Raw genomic sequence first — 14,734 nt, 5'->3', positions numbered from 1 at the left:
GTACTCTTTAGCTCCCACAAGTTTCATGTCATTTTCTCAATTACGCCCAAAGTTGTTGTTTCGTTTGTGCTCAAGCAGTTGGATGGCTTACAGGTCTTTAATCAGACTGGTTTAATGTCAGAAGACAGCAGTTAAATACCATGATTCTTCTGCTGGAATCATCAAAGGAGGCATGGCCAATAAGTAGTTTATTTCAATTTGTTTTGAAGGCATTTGATAAACTGTATTAATTTAGTTAACTTAATTAGCACTAGCAGGCATCTTTGTGTCTGGCTTTTAACACAAACTGAGAATACCAATATTTGATGAGAATACTATGGACGTTTTTCTCGATGAGCTTACATGTCGATGTTGTCTTTATATGGAGAAGATTTGTTGCTCACATTCCAGAACTCATGAGTCATGATATATAATGTTTAGATGTGTTTATAATTTATGATTATCAGGAAAGAATGGATATGATTAGTATGAGGGAAGAATTGACTTGCTTGCTGAGTGTTCGGAGAAATGCTCAAGAGAGGCTTAACCGTAGATGGTTACTGTAACTAACAGTTTGACCAAAACCGCTAGTTGACCTTGTTGACTAGCGGATCAACAACCCAAACACTAATTTGGACAAACTTGCGACCCAAACACTAAGGCATACCTAGAAAGTGGACGAGACAGTATTTGGGCTACGCACTGGGTTCGTTGATCCTGTTTTCATTCAACTTTTGTTGATTGCTCTTTTCCATCCTTTTAAAGTTTGTATTTGTAAAGACACTTTGCTGATTCAAAATCCATCCGTAAGATCCACACCAAAACGATAGCAAAATATGGTCGTCTTGGTAACAAAAATTATTTTGCTATCCGGATTATGACTAAATATTTTGCTATTCGGATCATGAAAGTCGTAGAAACATTGAAACAATCGTACATTCAATGCTAAATATAGAATCAAGACTGATTCGGAACTGTGTGACAATGCCAAAGTCCTAGCCCTTTTTTGGACAGCTGCAGCGGGGAAAAGAGCACATACTAATTTCTCTCATACAGTGATCAACTGGGAAACTGTTTTTTATTGATTGCTTTTTTTTCTTCTTTGTAATTGCTACAACTAGTACCTCTGTACATTCTTCTTTTTTCTAATAGTATTTCTCTTTTCCGATAAAAAAAAAGATCATGCCAAAGGTTTATGCCAAAAAGATCGTTTTAATGATTTACATTTTACACCATATACTTCACTTGTCATGGGAAATATATGGAATAGTTAATTTCCTCTCTTGATGCGTTGTTGGGTCTTCTGCGTGTGTATTTTAGTCTAAAGTTTGTGGGGGAAAATACCGATTGTCCATCTTGGAAATATGGGCACCCATTGTGTATGTGCATGCCCAAAGTCCATCTTGGATGGATGAGTAAAGTCATATGCTTGACTTTATCAAAGGAAAAATCCTTCTCCAACTAACCAAGTCATGGTGAAATATGTGTCTTGTTTCTTGCCACCATGTGTTTGTATGATGATAACAAGTGTTTAATCACTTACTCTATGTGTTTATCTCCATGCTAACAAGTGTTAGTACTTGCTCCAAGTGTTTGGTTCTTCCTTGACACTTGCCAAGAGAGGATGCTTGAAGTTTAAGTATAAATAGGCTTCTAGTTTCATTTGTTAAAACAACAATTAGAAGTAGTAGTGAGTTTAGCAAGAGATAAACCAAGTATGGAGATTTATTTAGATAGTTCTAAGTGAGCATTCAAGTTAGCTAGCAAAGTCTTCTAGTATTCAAACATTAGTTGAAGAACACCTAAAATTCCTTTGTGTCCTTTGGAGAAGAAGTATAAGTTCTATACGGTATTTAGTTTGTGGAAATATAGTTTGTGCTCATTTTTGTGGCACCTACTCACCGCCGAGTTTGGAGGTTCAAGAACGTGAAACGCAAGTGATCTGTTGGTTCGACGTCATCCTCATTTAGAGCGATTACAAGGTACGAACTAATAACCCGCTTCCACATTTGATTTGTTCAACTTACATATATATTCGTTATATATGACCAACATTGGCATCAGAGCCTTTTATGCGTTTTCGTTATTTTTTGAACCATGGACTAAACGGCCATTCCCTGAAAGGACTATGACCTAAAATTAATTATATGAAGCCATCACCTTTGTGGTTCAATGTGTTCCAATTTCTGGCCTCACACCGACCATCCATTGGATCATAGACTAAACGGCCTCTGCCCGAAAGGACTACGACCTTAAATTAATTACGTGGAATCATCACCTTTGTGGTTGATTTAATTAATTTCATATAAATACAACATGCATGATATTATTTTTTTTTTAAATATGATTAATTTGTTGAATCATGTTGTTTAATTTAATATCATTAGTGTCTTGCTCAACAAAAATACTTAGTGTATGTGTTTGCGAAAATATATATTACTCTGTGTATTTTCAGAATTTTAGAAAAATCTAAAAGTGGATTTTTTTTTCCTTCTGAAATGGGGCATATTTTTATTTTATTTTTCATTAGTTGAAAAAGAATTTACTTGATTTATTTTCATTAGTTGAAAATAATTTCAATAATATATGTTTCCGAAACAGTGTATATTTTTGCTTTATTTTCGTTAGTTGAAAATAATTCGTGAGCGAGATATTTTGAAAATTAGCAGCAAGAAACTCCTGATTTCGCGTCCGTTTTCCACATGATGTACTTTGTAGCTTATTTATCTCTGTTGATAGATAACTAATCATCATATGTTGGTTGATTTTAAGTGGTTTTATTGGCTTAAGTTATGTGCTTTACCAATATTTATTAGTCCAAATTAATTGATAGAGGTTATATTAAAATGCATATTTGGGTGATGATTATGAGCCTAGCGAAATTTTCGATCTCGAATTTGTGTGTAGATATGATTTTATCAATTAGATTTTGAGACAATATAGTGAGTGTACACATAATAATAATGTCCAACTTTGTGCAACAAACGTGTAGAAATGGCTAGAAACAATGTGATTGCTGATCTCAATAAGGGTGACAAACTTGATGGGAAGAACTATGATGTGTGGCATAGAAAAACCGATACTTGTTGGATGAAGGAGGCAACAAGTATCGGAACTTGAAGCCTATGAAACTTGGGTTAAGAAAGATCGTAGTGCACGCCACACTATGTTGAGTAGCATGCACAATGATCTTATTGGAGAATATGAGGATTTTCCTACTGCCAAGCAAATGTGGGACCAACTAAAATTTGACTTTGGTGGTACGTCCACCACTAGACTTCGCGGCTTAGTGCTGAAATTTGAGGTCTACCGAAAGGATCCCAAGCATTCAATGACAGAACATCTAAGAAGGATGTTGTCAATGATTCGTGAGTTGAAATCTGTTGGGAATGTTCTAAGTGATGAACAACAAGTTTTAGTTGTGATAAGGTCATTGTCTGATTCTTGGGTGCATATGAAGCAAATTCTTACTCATAATGAAAGCATCAAGAATTTTTCTGACATCTCTCGACACGTTGAGCTTGAAGCTGAGCGCCAAGAAGAGACACGTGTGGCTACCTTGTATGCTCAAGGTGAGCGCAAACCACAAGGGAAGGGAAATAACAATATCCAAAGAGATGTTGGAAAGGCAGAAAAACCAGCTAAGCGCCTTCGTGGCAAGCGTGCTGGTAAAAGAGACAAATCTAAGATGAAATGCTATAACTATGGAAACAAAGGACATTTTGGCCGTGAGTGAACTGAGCCGAAAAAGGTACTTTGTTCATTTAACCCTGTTTACACATCTGTGTGTTCACATATAATGATTGCTCACTATCTCCCTGAATGGATTGTAGATACGGGAGCAACAAAACATGTAGCTCGAGATCAAGCGGGGTTCGTAGATTATCGACGTATTTCACGTGGTACATATAGAGTCTATATGGGCAATGTCACATGTGAGGATGCTATGGTAATTGGAACGTACCATCTCTCTATGCGCTCTGGACGCATTTTAACACTTCATGATGTGTTATACGTACCTGGAATTCATCATAATCTACTTTCAGTTATTTCACTTCTTAGTTTAGGGTACTCTTTTAAAATAGAAGACGGTAGGTTGGACATCTTCTTTTATGGTACTTTGTTTGGACATGGTTATTTATGTAATAATTTATTTAAATTAGACTTGTTTAATTCTATTTCTTCTGAGACTTTAGTGTCTGATGCTAGTAGTAGTAGTGTTATTGATTGTGTGACTTGGCATGCTAGACTAGGACATATCGGGCAAGATCGGATGACTCGGTTAGCTTGATAAGGCCATCTTGGCTCACTCGCCAAAGTTTCCTTACCCATATGTGAACCTTGTCTAGAAGGAAAATCTTGTAGAAAACCTTTTGGTAAGGCCAAACGTGCTGCTCAACCTCTTGAGCTGGTACATTCTGATATTTGTGGACCTATGAATGTCAAAGCTAGACATGGTTATTCTTATTTTCTCACATTTATTGATGATTATACGCGATTTGGTTATGTATAATTGATTGCTCACCGCTACGAAGCCTTGGATTGTTTCAAGCGCTTTGTTGCACAAGTTGAGAATCAAACTGGGAAGAGTTTGAAGACTCTCCGTACTGACCGTGGACGCGAATATTTATCTGATATGTTCAAGGAATTTTGTGAGACTAAGGGAATAACTAGACAGCTTACTATTCCAAATACTCCGCAAACAAAATGGTGTTGCAGAGAGAAGGAATAGGACATTATTAGATATGGTTAGATCAATGATGGTGATAAGCACGTATGTGCTACATTTTGTACCCATATTTATATTAGCTAGGATTCGATATTGTTTCTAATATACTATTTTAATGCTTTTGTAGAAAGTAGAAGTAAATCCAATCATCCAAGAATAAATGGCGAAATGTGAAGCTAAAGCAGTGCTTGCCATAAAAAAAAATCCAGCAAGGTTACTCGAGACACCAAAGCCAGACAGAGAAGGGATGATACACAAGGGGGACGGTCTAATTGAAAACAAGGAGGTCAAGCACGCACACATGCTTTCCCCTGAATCATCGTTTTGTGGGGCCTAGAAGAATAGTCGTGTGATTTTCATCCAAACAGAAAACATTATAGGGGTTACTATGCCATGTGTCGTTGCATATATGCATAGTTTTGGGAAGTTGGAAAGGAAAGCCTGTTAGGTAGTGGAATATTGGAACAAATAAATGGATCCATGTGAATATCTTGTTGGAGGGAGAAAAATGAATTAAAAAGATTTTGCTTTCCCACCAGTGAGATTCTTTTTAAGTCTACCAAATATGCATGCAAGCAAAATGAAGAAGAATATATATATGCGGAGATCACATTGATGACCACCATGCAAGTTTCAATTAAGGCTAATTAAGAGAATGACGATACACCTTTATTTGGTATATATTTTTTGTATTGTGAAGAAGAAAAAGGGGGGGGGGGTTCTGAGGCCGGTTTTGGGAGACGAATAGAAGGGAGGCGTCTACAGAGCCGTGAAGGAGAGACGGAGAAGGGTTTGCGTTCTTCCGTTTTTCCAATTCCATTTCGATTAGCTAGTGAATATCTAATATACTTATTTATGGATTTTGAGAAAGCGATGGCTTGCTAATTATTTTGTAACTAGGGTTTTTATGGTTGAAACTACATGGGTATTAGGCAATTTTTGATTGATTGGATTATATAGCAATAGACCATTTTGAATTGAATAAATAATTCCATGATTTTATATATTGATTTAATGATAATATGAGTTGTTGCTTCACCGGTTTCGTATAACCTTTGTGCATAATTGTTAGGATCGAAAATATATTTGTCTACTTATTTGATATTTCATGCTTGGGTTAAACCCTTTGATGGGGTATGCTTAGAATAGCCAGGTATTATTTGGGAACCTGTATTTAGTTTCGTATAAATTTCTCACTAATGCAATTTGATGGTGCATGCTTTGGTTTAGTCTTTTGATGTGCCATGCTTAGGGCGTCCCAGTGATATTTGCGACTCTAATATATATAATAGGTGATGTCAATAAAACGAACAATAAATAATTCATGAATTATGTTTCATTTCAGTATTTGAATAGAAATAGTGGTGGATACATTAAACCCTGGTTACCCACTCTCCCATTTGATTCGTTTTGTTACTTGAGTTTATTCTTCTCATTGTCTTTTTCTTTCAAAAATCCAAAAACATCTTTATTTGTTAGTCCATTAGAGATATTGATTACGTATTTCCACCGCTCCACGTGGTAACGACCTGTACTTGCCATTGTTCTACTAGTTAAACATCGTGCAATTGCGGTGTATATAAATAGGTATCTCCGGATCCTATCAGATGGCGCAAGCCAACCTCCCAATATCTTTTTGGGGGGATGCTATTATGACTGCGGCCTACATTTTGAACCGTGTCCCAACTCAATTGGTTTCTTCAACGCCATATGAATTTTGGAAAGGCGAAAAACCTAATTTAGGTAATTTGCGCCCATGGGGTTCAGCTGGTTATGTTTACAACGCTTCTCATGTTTATGGAAAGCTAGGTCCTAGAGAAAGAAAGCTTGTCTTTATAAGATATTCTGATTTCTCAAAAGGATATGTGATGTATGGTGAACATCTAAGTGGAGGGATGACTGAGATAAAGTCCAGAGATATTGTTTTCATTGAAAATGATATTCCTCGAATCAGTGACATTAACAAAAACTTGGAACTCTTTGAAATAGAAGAAAGTGAAGATATCTTACCATCTTCGAGCGAAGGTAGAGAATTAGTGTCTCAACCTATAATCGCTGAAGATAGTGGGAGTGGTCTACATCTTAGTGGGAGTGAACCGCTAGAGACACGAGTTTTGGAACCACACAGAAGTGAGCGTGGAAAAGTACCCCGTCGTCACTTTGAGATTGAAGGGGGAATATTAATGTATGCTGCAAGTATTGAAGATGAGCCTACTTCTTTTAGGGAAGCCATCTCTTCAGTTGATTGCAATAAATGGATTTTTGCAATGCAAGAGGAAATTAAATCAATGGATAAGAATGACGTTTTGGAGTTGGTTGATCTTCCACCTGAGCGAAAGGCCATTGGAAACAAATGGGTCTTTAAAATTAAACGCAAGGCGGATGGTTCAATCGAAAAATACAAAGCTCTTCTAGTGGAAAAAGTATATACTCAACAAGAGTGTATTGACTATGAGGAAGCCTTCTCTCCTGTGGTAAGGTTTGCCTCAATTCGCCTCGTCCTTGCTATTGTTGCATATTTGGATTTAGAATTGTTCCAGATGGATGTTAAAACTGCATTCCTTAACAGGGAACTAGACGAAGAGATTTACATGTCTCAACCAACGTGTTTTGAGGTCAAAGGACAAGAGCGCAAAGTTTTCCGTCTCAGACGTTCCATTTATGGCCTTAAACAATCGTCTAGACAATGGTATATGCGTTTCCATCAATCTATCACCTCTGCTGGTCATGAAATGATTGAGGAAGACCATTGTGTGTACATAAAACGATCACAGGAAAGCATTCTTATCCTAGCCTTATATGTCGATGACATTCTATTAGCGGGTAATGATCTAGAAGGAATTGTCGCCACTAAGAAGTGTATGTCCTCTAATTTTGAAATGACGGACATGGGTGAAGCTAATTATGTATTAGGTGTTCAGATCACGCGAGACCGCTCAAGAAAGACTCTTAGTTTGTCTCAAGAGAGTTATATAAAAAAGATACTTGAGCGCTTTCGAATGCATGATTGCAAACCCATTGACACTCCTATGGACAAAGCATGTGTCCTAAGTAACGACCAATGCCCTAAGAATGAAGAAGAAAAGAAATACATGTCAAATGTACCATATGCATCTGCGGTTTGGAGTCTTATGTACGCTATGTTGTGTACTAGACCCGACATCAGTTTTGCAATAGGGATGGTAAGTCGTTACCAAAGTAACCTTGGACCAGATCATTGGAAAGCAGTTAAAAGGATATTTCGTTATCTTAAAGGGACTGCTAATCTCCCTATTTGTTACCATGGTGAAGACATTAGACTCAGAGGATTTGGCGATGCCGATTGGAGCAACGATAGAGATGAGTTTAAATCCACTTCAGGATACGTTTTTAAACTTGGAGGTGGTGCAATCACTTGGTGTAGTCAGAAACAAAAGTGTATTGCTCTATCTACAATGGAATCAGAGTATGTTGCACTTGCGGCAGCCGTCCAAGAAGCTGTCTGGTTGAGGAGATTTCTTAAGAGACTCGGTGTCTCGGAACACGCAAAAGAAGCGGTGTTGCTTCACAGTGATAGCACATCATCTCTAGCATATGTGAAAGTTCCTAAATACAATGGAAAAACCAAACAAATTGGTAGGAGATTCCACTTTATACGCGATATGGTTGCACGAAGAAAAGTTGTTCTTAGACATATCTCCACAAATAGAATGTTGGCTGACCCTTTGACTATGCCCATTCCGAAAATTGCTTTTCAATCTCACATAGAGAACATGGGATTAAACAGGATTTGATATGTAGAACATGTGATAATGACATTATTATTATAAGTATTAATGCTTTCTTAAATGAATATGTTTTTATAGAAATCATATACTTTTGATGTGTACATGGATATTAAAGTTGTCAGCAGGCAAGAATCGGCCTATTCACGCAGGTGATTCGCCTTGGCGCTTAGAATAGCGAGCAAGATGAGACGAAGAAGAGACGTTTTCCGGAATATATGTTTTTCGGAAAACCACGTGCTTTTAATGACAAACTTTTCTATACAACTAGAAGTCGCCTTAATATGTTTAAGATGAGATCTTACAAAGAGATCGATCATTAAATGTAACCGCCATTTAATGAAGCCTGATATACAGCCAGAGGTGATTTTATGAACACTTGCTATGTGAATGACTGTTGGAACAGAAAGTCAAGTTAGGCGCTTAAATGGCGACTAGACTAAGATCTGTATGGCGTATGCTTTTTATGCTGGACATGCCCATTTCAGTGGGAGAAACGCCATAGCTTACATTTTTGTGATGTATGTGCTAAGTCGACCGATTGTGAGAGCGATGAATGATTCCCTGCTTCATTGTTGTGTGAGCCACTGGATTAATATCCAATTCATTTACCCCTTTGACTTGAGTTTATGTCATGAAGAGGATACTTAATGATGCTACTTTAGCATGTTTTCTAATACGATGCAACTTCTCGTATGATGATACATGTTTAGGAAAGTTGTTAAATTGAATTGGAACGATATGAATTTATTGGAAGAAAATTCGATGATACACCATGAATTGTGACTCATAGCTGGCCAGCGTTTTTCATCTGTCGAAAATCATGAGTACAATTGATAAAATGTACATGGGTGCAATACTGCTTGCAAGAGGGATTAAGAGTATTGTGTCAGGTGTAGTCAAATTATCTGAGGTAATGAGATACGGACATTCTTTGTGAAGGGTTGATGTCTCCATGCTGACTCGTAATGAGGTTCTAGTATGGAGCTCCCAAAACGAAGGTATTTCGGCGGTCACACAAACTATTTACTATGAACATTTTTTTCTTAGGACTTGGATTGGGAAGCATGCTGGCGTTACACACACTATGTGTGAGTGGGAGATGTTGGAAATATGGGCACCCATTGTGTATGTGCATGCCCAAAGTCCATCTTGGGTGGATGAGTAAATTCATATGCTTGACTTTATCAAAGGAAAAATCCTTCTCCAACTAACCAAGCCATGGTGAAACATGTGTCTTGTTTCTTGCCACCATGTGTTTGCATGATGATAACAAGTGTTTAATCACTTACTCCATGTGTTTATCTCCATGCTAACAATTGTTAGTACTTGCTCCAATTGGTTGGTTCTTCCTTGACACTTTCCAAGAGAGGATGCTTAAAGTTTGAGTATAAATAGGCTTCTAGTTTCATTTGTTGAAACAACAATTAGAAGTAGTAGTGAGTTTATCTAGATAGTTCTAAGTGAGCATTCAAGTTAGCTAGCAAAGTCTTCTAGTATTCAAACATTAGTTGAAGAACACCTAAAATTCCTTTGTGTCCTTTGGAGAAGAAGTAGAAGTTCTATACGGTATTTAGTTTGTGGAAATATAATTTGTGCTCATTTTTGTGGCACCTACTCACCGCCGAGTTTGGAGGTTCAAGAACGTGAAACGCAAGTGATCCGTTGGTTCGACGTCATCCTCATTTGGAGCGATTACAAGGTACGAACTAATAACCCGCTTCCGTATTTGATTTGTTCAACTTACATATATATTCGTTATATATGACCAACAGTCCATGCACACAATTTGAGAGAACTAAAAAGCGGGAGCTTCGTAAGAGAAGCTCATGGAAGTGTTCGTTCATATAGCCATGTTAAGGAAAATTCCTTACTCTTTGGCGCATGCTGGCTTTGAATAACATATTGTGTTGTATCTGGAGATATTGCACCAAATGACATACAAGAACTAGGGGCAGAGCGAAGATCTCAACGGAGGGGTGCAAGAAAAATAAGTACGCAACATGAGAATAAAAAGTCTAGCAAAATAAAAATTCTGTAGCGCATCGAAAACTCTGTTGCTCGTCAACATCGACCAACAAAAAAAATTCTAGTTCGCAAAAAAGAAGAAGAGGAAACTCCACTACTGATATTTGAAGCTCTCAATTCTCTGCCAAAAGATTTTTCTGTTTTCAACACTGAATTAGACAATTGGCTCGTCGTACCAAGGGTTGGGAATCTTATTTACTAAACATAGAATTGACGGAAGAACTCGAAGAAGAGTTTGCTTCCTAGATAAATTTCAGTGAAATAAGAGAGAAGGAAAATGAAATTCTGTTTGATTCAAAGTGAGGTTAAGGTATGGTTAGATGGGTTCGCATTTAAATGGAGACAAGGGTTTAACTGCGAAGAAAACAGTGAGGATATGTAAGGATTACTGCCGTTGTTTTTATGTCGATGCATGATGGGTATGGATGCCTAATTGAATCAGTGAGTATCTGGGATTGTGCATGACAGGTCAGGTCAAGAAAGCTATGGATCCAAATCTACAAAACAAGGTGATCTTCTCCAGCACAAGTTTCTGCATCTTAAGTGTTTAATGAAAAGCCTGAAAGAAAAGTAAAATGGGTAAAATCTCTTATTGTTGTCTTTATATATCTTAGTAATGGTGTGGGTATTAATAGGGGACTGTTTTAAATGTCCTTAAAAAATATACCTTGGTTTGATTAACTGTTTTGAAAGGTAAGCTAAAAGACTTTCAAGTATACTGTTGGCTTGATAGTTAGTGCCACTTTTGTGTCTTGGATGTCGTATCAATCTTTGATTCAATCCAAATTATTCTAGGTATTAGTAAAATTGAAAAGAGAACTAGATTTTTGGCCTTTGATTTCTTATGCTAGTTTTGGATTCCATTGTCAGGTCTTCTTCAACAATGGGAGGATGAACTTATCATTCATATGGATTGTTTTAACTAATTTCTTGACACCAGGTTTGGTTCTCTCAATTATTCTTTTTCCACTCTGTAGATTGTATGTAGTGATTCTTTTGGAATTAATTATTAAGACTTAGCTTTATGTTATAGCCAGCTAACCATGTAAAGCGATGGTTGGGATCTAGCTTAATTCATTTGTGGTTTTGGGTTACCATAGGAAACTTCCCAATGGAAAATTGTATATTTCTAGTTGGTGTTGTGAAGCATAAATGCATTTTTGTGTGCCCCCTATAAGATGGCCTTGAACATGTGGAAACCTCTCTACCATGTCGTGCTCCTTTTTAAAGTAGTTTGTTTGAGATTCATGTCACACAGACTCTCGCCTAATTTTATTTTTACTGCGAAACTGATGGTAAAAGAGTACATTGTAGATTTCTGTATACTAGCGATCTTTAGTGGTTGATGTGTGTGACAATTTTTTGGTGGTTGTTGTAAGGACTAGTGTAGTTGGGAATTATGTGCTAATATAACCGGTAGTCTGGTATTACTCATTTAATTCATGTAATGCTGTAGCATGAGGTGTTGTTGGTTTCGTTTGGTTAGCCTGTGATGTGCTTGAACGGTATAACAGTATTATAGTAGGATAATACTAATGCCTTGCTGCCAGTACGTATATCCATACTGCGTTTCATTTTTATGTGTAGTGTTGACTTGACACAGCATTTCTATTTAGCCTATACGTCGGTTATCTACATTTGTAACTGTGGTAATACGGCTTCTAAATTGCTTTTGGCGGATCCTGAAATTTATTTATGATGTCTGTCGAGAAGTCTGGCTGATTAATTAGCTATGTGCAACGGGAGAAGTCTGTTTAATCCAAATTACTGTTGTTTGATCGAAGTATATATGTACTTGAGTTGTTGTGAGCTATAGTGGTAGCAAGATGTTTTAATGTCTGCTTGGGAACTGTTGTTTGTACTAGTGGTAATAGGTGCAAAATGATATTATCTGCAATGACTTTTGTTGGAGTAAGTGCCTGTATAGTTCCTTTCAACTTTAAAGTTATTGTACAAGATCATATAAGATGTCCATGGTAGCTGTGTATCGAAATATAGGACTGCAGAAGCAATAAAAATATATAACATGTGAAGTTCTTTTTATGAAAATTATTCTGTAAGATCTCTCTGGTTCATTTCTTTAGCATCTTTTCTCAATCTCTTGAGCTCCCCATCAAGATCTTTACACTCATCAGCATTTTCGTACAAATGTGTTCTTGCTTTGCTTAGCTGTAGTAGTTTTTCTGCTTAACTCTCCTTGTATTTTGGTTTAACCAGTTGTACAGCTACAACATTTAAGTACTGTGTACACTTGCTCCATTTGATACCTTGCACTACTTGTACACCACTTCTATTCTTTCTGGTACTTTAATGATACCTTGCTCTACTTGTACACCGCTTCTAAACTTTCAGTTACACATACGCGCGCTCATAAGCATGATACGTTTGGTGGAATAATTTTAGTTACACAGTAGTTTGCTCTTGACTCCACAATCATGTGTGTGTGTTTAAGATTTGAGGTACGGCTCACGGCTGGTATGCGTGAACTTAATTGCTGTTTTTGTGGTGCATGACGCGATGAACTGCGGTCGTGCCGGCTCAACTGTGCGAGGTTGTTCATATCGTCGGAAAAGAGTTGGTTACTGCGTGGCAGTTCATACCATCTGTTCAGAGATGATTGCAACCGTGGAAGTACATCGTGGGTAAGAGGTAGTTCCAGTACTGGGTGTTCATGCATACTACCTAGTGAAGAGACAATTACTGTTTTTCAGCTCCTATTATCTGATTAACTGTGCAAAATATGAGATAGAGATGACTGTTGCCCCTTTAAAGTAATTCATACCATCTGATAACTCTACAACCTGTGAGACAAGAGATAATAATTACTGTTCGAGGTAATTCATGTCATCTGTCACAGCACAGCACATGAGTTAAGCAATGGTTATCACCGCATGAGGTGACTCATACCATCTGACAAGAAATTTTTAAACATGCTTCAACATATGATTCAAATTGAGTTTCAAGATATGCTTCAAGATATCTTTTTTTATTTTCTGGTTTTAAGTTTGTTCCCCAACCATGCTTCAAGGAATGATTCAAACTGAGTGATATAGCCAGAAGTTTAGGAGAGCTGAAGAAGCCGTCATGATCCAGGTGAAAAACGCCAATGTGGCTGCGAGCTGATATCTGCTGGATCCCTTCAAGTCTGGTAAGAAGCTGATCACGGCCGCAGCTGAGGAGGCGGCTGCTAGAGCGAGAAAAGAGAGAACCTGCAATTAGTTTAGTAAGTAAACGATTCTTAGTGCAATTAGTTTTTCCATTTTACAGAATTCAGTTTCTCACCGCGTCTCCAATAATGATGCCTATCTTGATTATTCTAGGTTGAAGAAGCTGGAATCCAGCAAGATCATACACTTGTGCAATCGCCAACATAAGACTCCAGGGGGTCAATAAGCTCATTATTACCATCAAAAAGCTGTCACATTGAATTTCATGGTTACATAATGCAAACATGAACACACTAAAATTATAGCTATTGGATTTCGGCACATATGAAAAGCTATATGCTCACTAATTTTTGAGATTGTACAAATTGAAAGAAGAGATTGTAAATATAGCTGATATTGCAAGTGAAAATTACTTTGTGGATTCACAATAATCTCATAGGACATAACAGTTATTTGCTTGAATTGAATCATGGAAATTGGAAATACTAACAATACAGCTCATGTCTTATAACCAAACAATATGTAGGATTGAACTGAAATAAAGATTGGTATACTAAGAATTCACAAAGGCATGCAGACTCTATTCAATCAGACATATCATTCAATTGAAGTAATTTTCTTGTTTAAGAAAACAGAAGAAGAGGCTATGATGGTAACCTGAAAGCCACGTATTTGTCAACATCTTGCGCAGAGACCAAGACAGTCATTGCGGAACAACTGAAGATCATCTGAAAAATCCTCGGGATTAAGCTAATTATGTCCATACCGTATTCTTGCTTTTAGCCTCGGGATTAAGATAGTAATTTTCTTCTTCTTTTCTCCCCTCGGTTTTCTCTTTGTCGCACACCATATTCTTGCGTTTAGCCCGGTTGATCCCTGAAAAGAAGAGACTCTAGAGTAATTTCATATTCTGATTACAAAGTGGAGTTCGAAAGTTCGATATGCTACTGAAGTTCTATGGTGTGATTCGAGATTTATTTGAAGAGTTGATTTGTTTTGAGAAAGTTTCCTATAACAGCAATCTAAAGTAGAGATATCTCTGAAGATGCTCAAAACTTAAAAAGAAC

At 37.2% G+C, this 14,734-nt stretch overlaps 1 protein-coding gene and 1 long non-coding RNA gene across 2 annotated transcripts; one reads left to right on the top strand and one right to left on the bottom strand.

Annotated features, from left to right (window-relative positions):
* The first annotated feature begins 10,542 nt into the window (after positions 1 to 10,542).
* LOC113342703 lies at positions 10,543 to 14,001 on the top strand. The gene is made up of 4 exons (XR_003356787.1): positions 10,543 to 11,009; positions 11,371 to 13,149; positions 13,594 to 13,723; positions 13,821 to 14,001. It is a non-coding gene; the product is annotated as an uncharacterized LOC113342703 (long non-coding RNA).
* LOC113342702 (CASP-like protein 5C1) lies at positions 13,160 to 14,677 on the bottom strand. The gene is made up of 3 exons (XM_026587157.1): positions 14,325 to 14,677; positions 13,783 to 13,915; positions 13,160 to 13,709 (listed from the first exon to the last, which is right to left on the bottom strand). Exons 1-3 carry the CDS (start codon positions 14,429 to 14,431, stop codon positions 13,536 to 13,538), a joined length of 414 nt encoding a protein of 137 aa, XP_026442942.1. The 5' UTR covers positions 14,432 to 14,677; the 3' UTR covers positions 13,160 to 13,535.
* Between the last annotated feature and the right edge of the window lie 57 nt (positions 14,678 to 14,734).

The sequence above is a fragment of the Papaver somniferum genome, unplaced genomic scaffold (genome assembly GCF_003573695.1).
Source record: "Papaver somniferum cultivar HN1 unplaced genomic scaffold, ASM357369v1 unplaced-scaffold_46, whole genome shotgun sequence".
NCBI classification, from domain to species: domain Eukaryota; kingdom Viridiplantae; phylum Streptophyta; class Magnoliopsida; order Ranunculales; family Papaveraceae; genus Papaver; species Papaver somniferum.
Note: the sequence above shows the minus strand (reverse complement) of the source record. Positions and strands in the feature narration are given on the sequence as shown.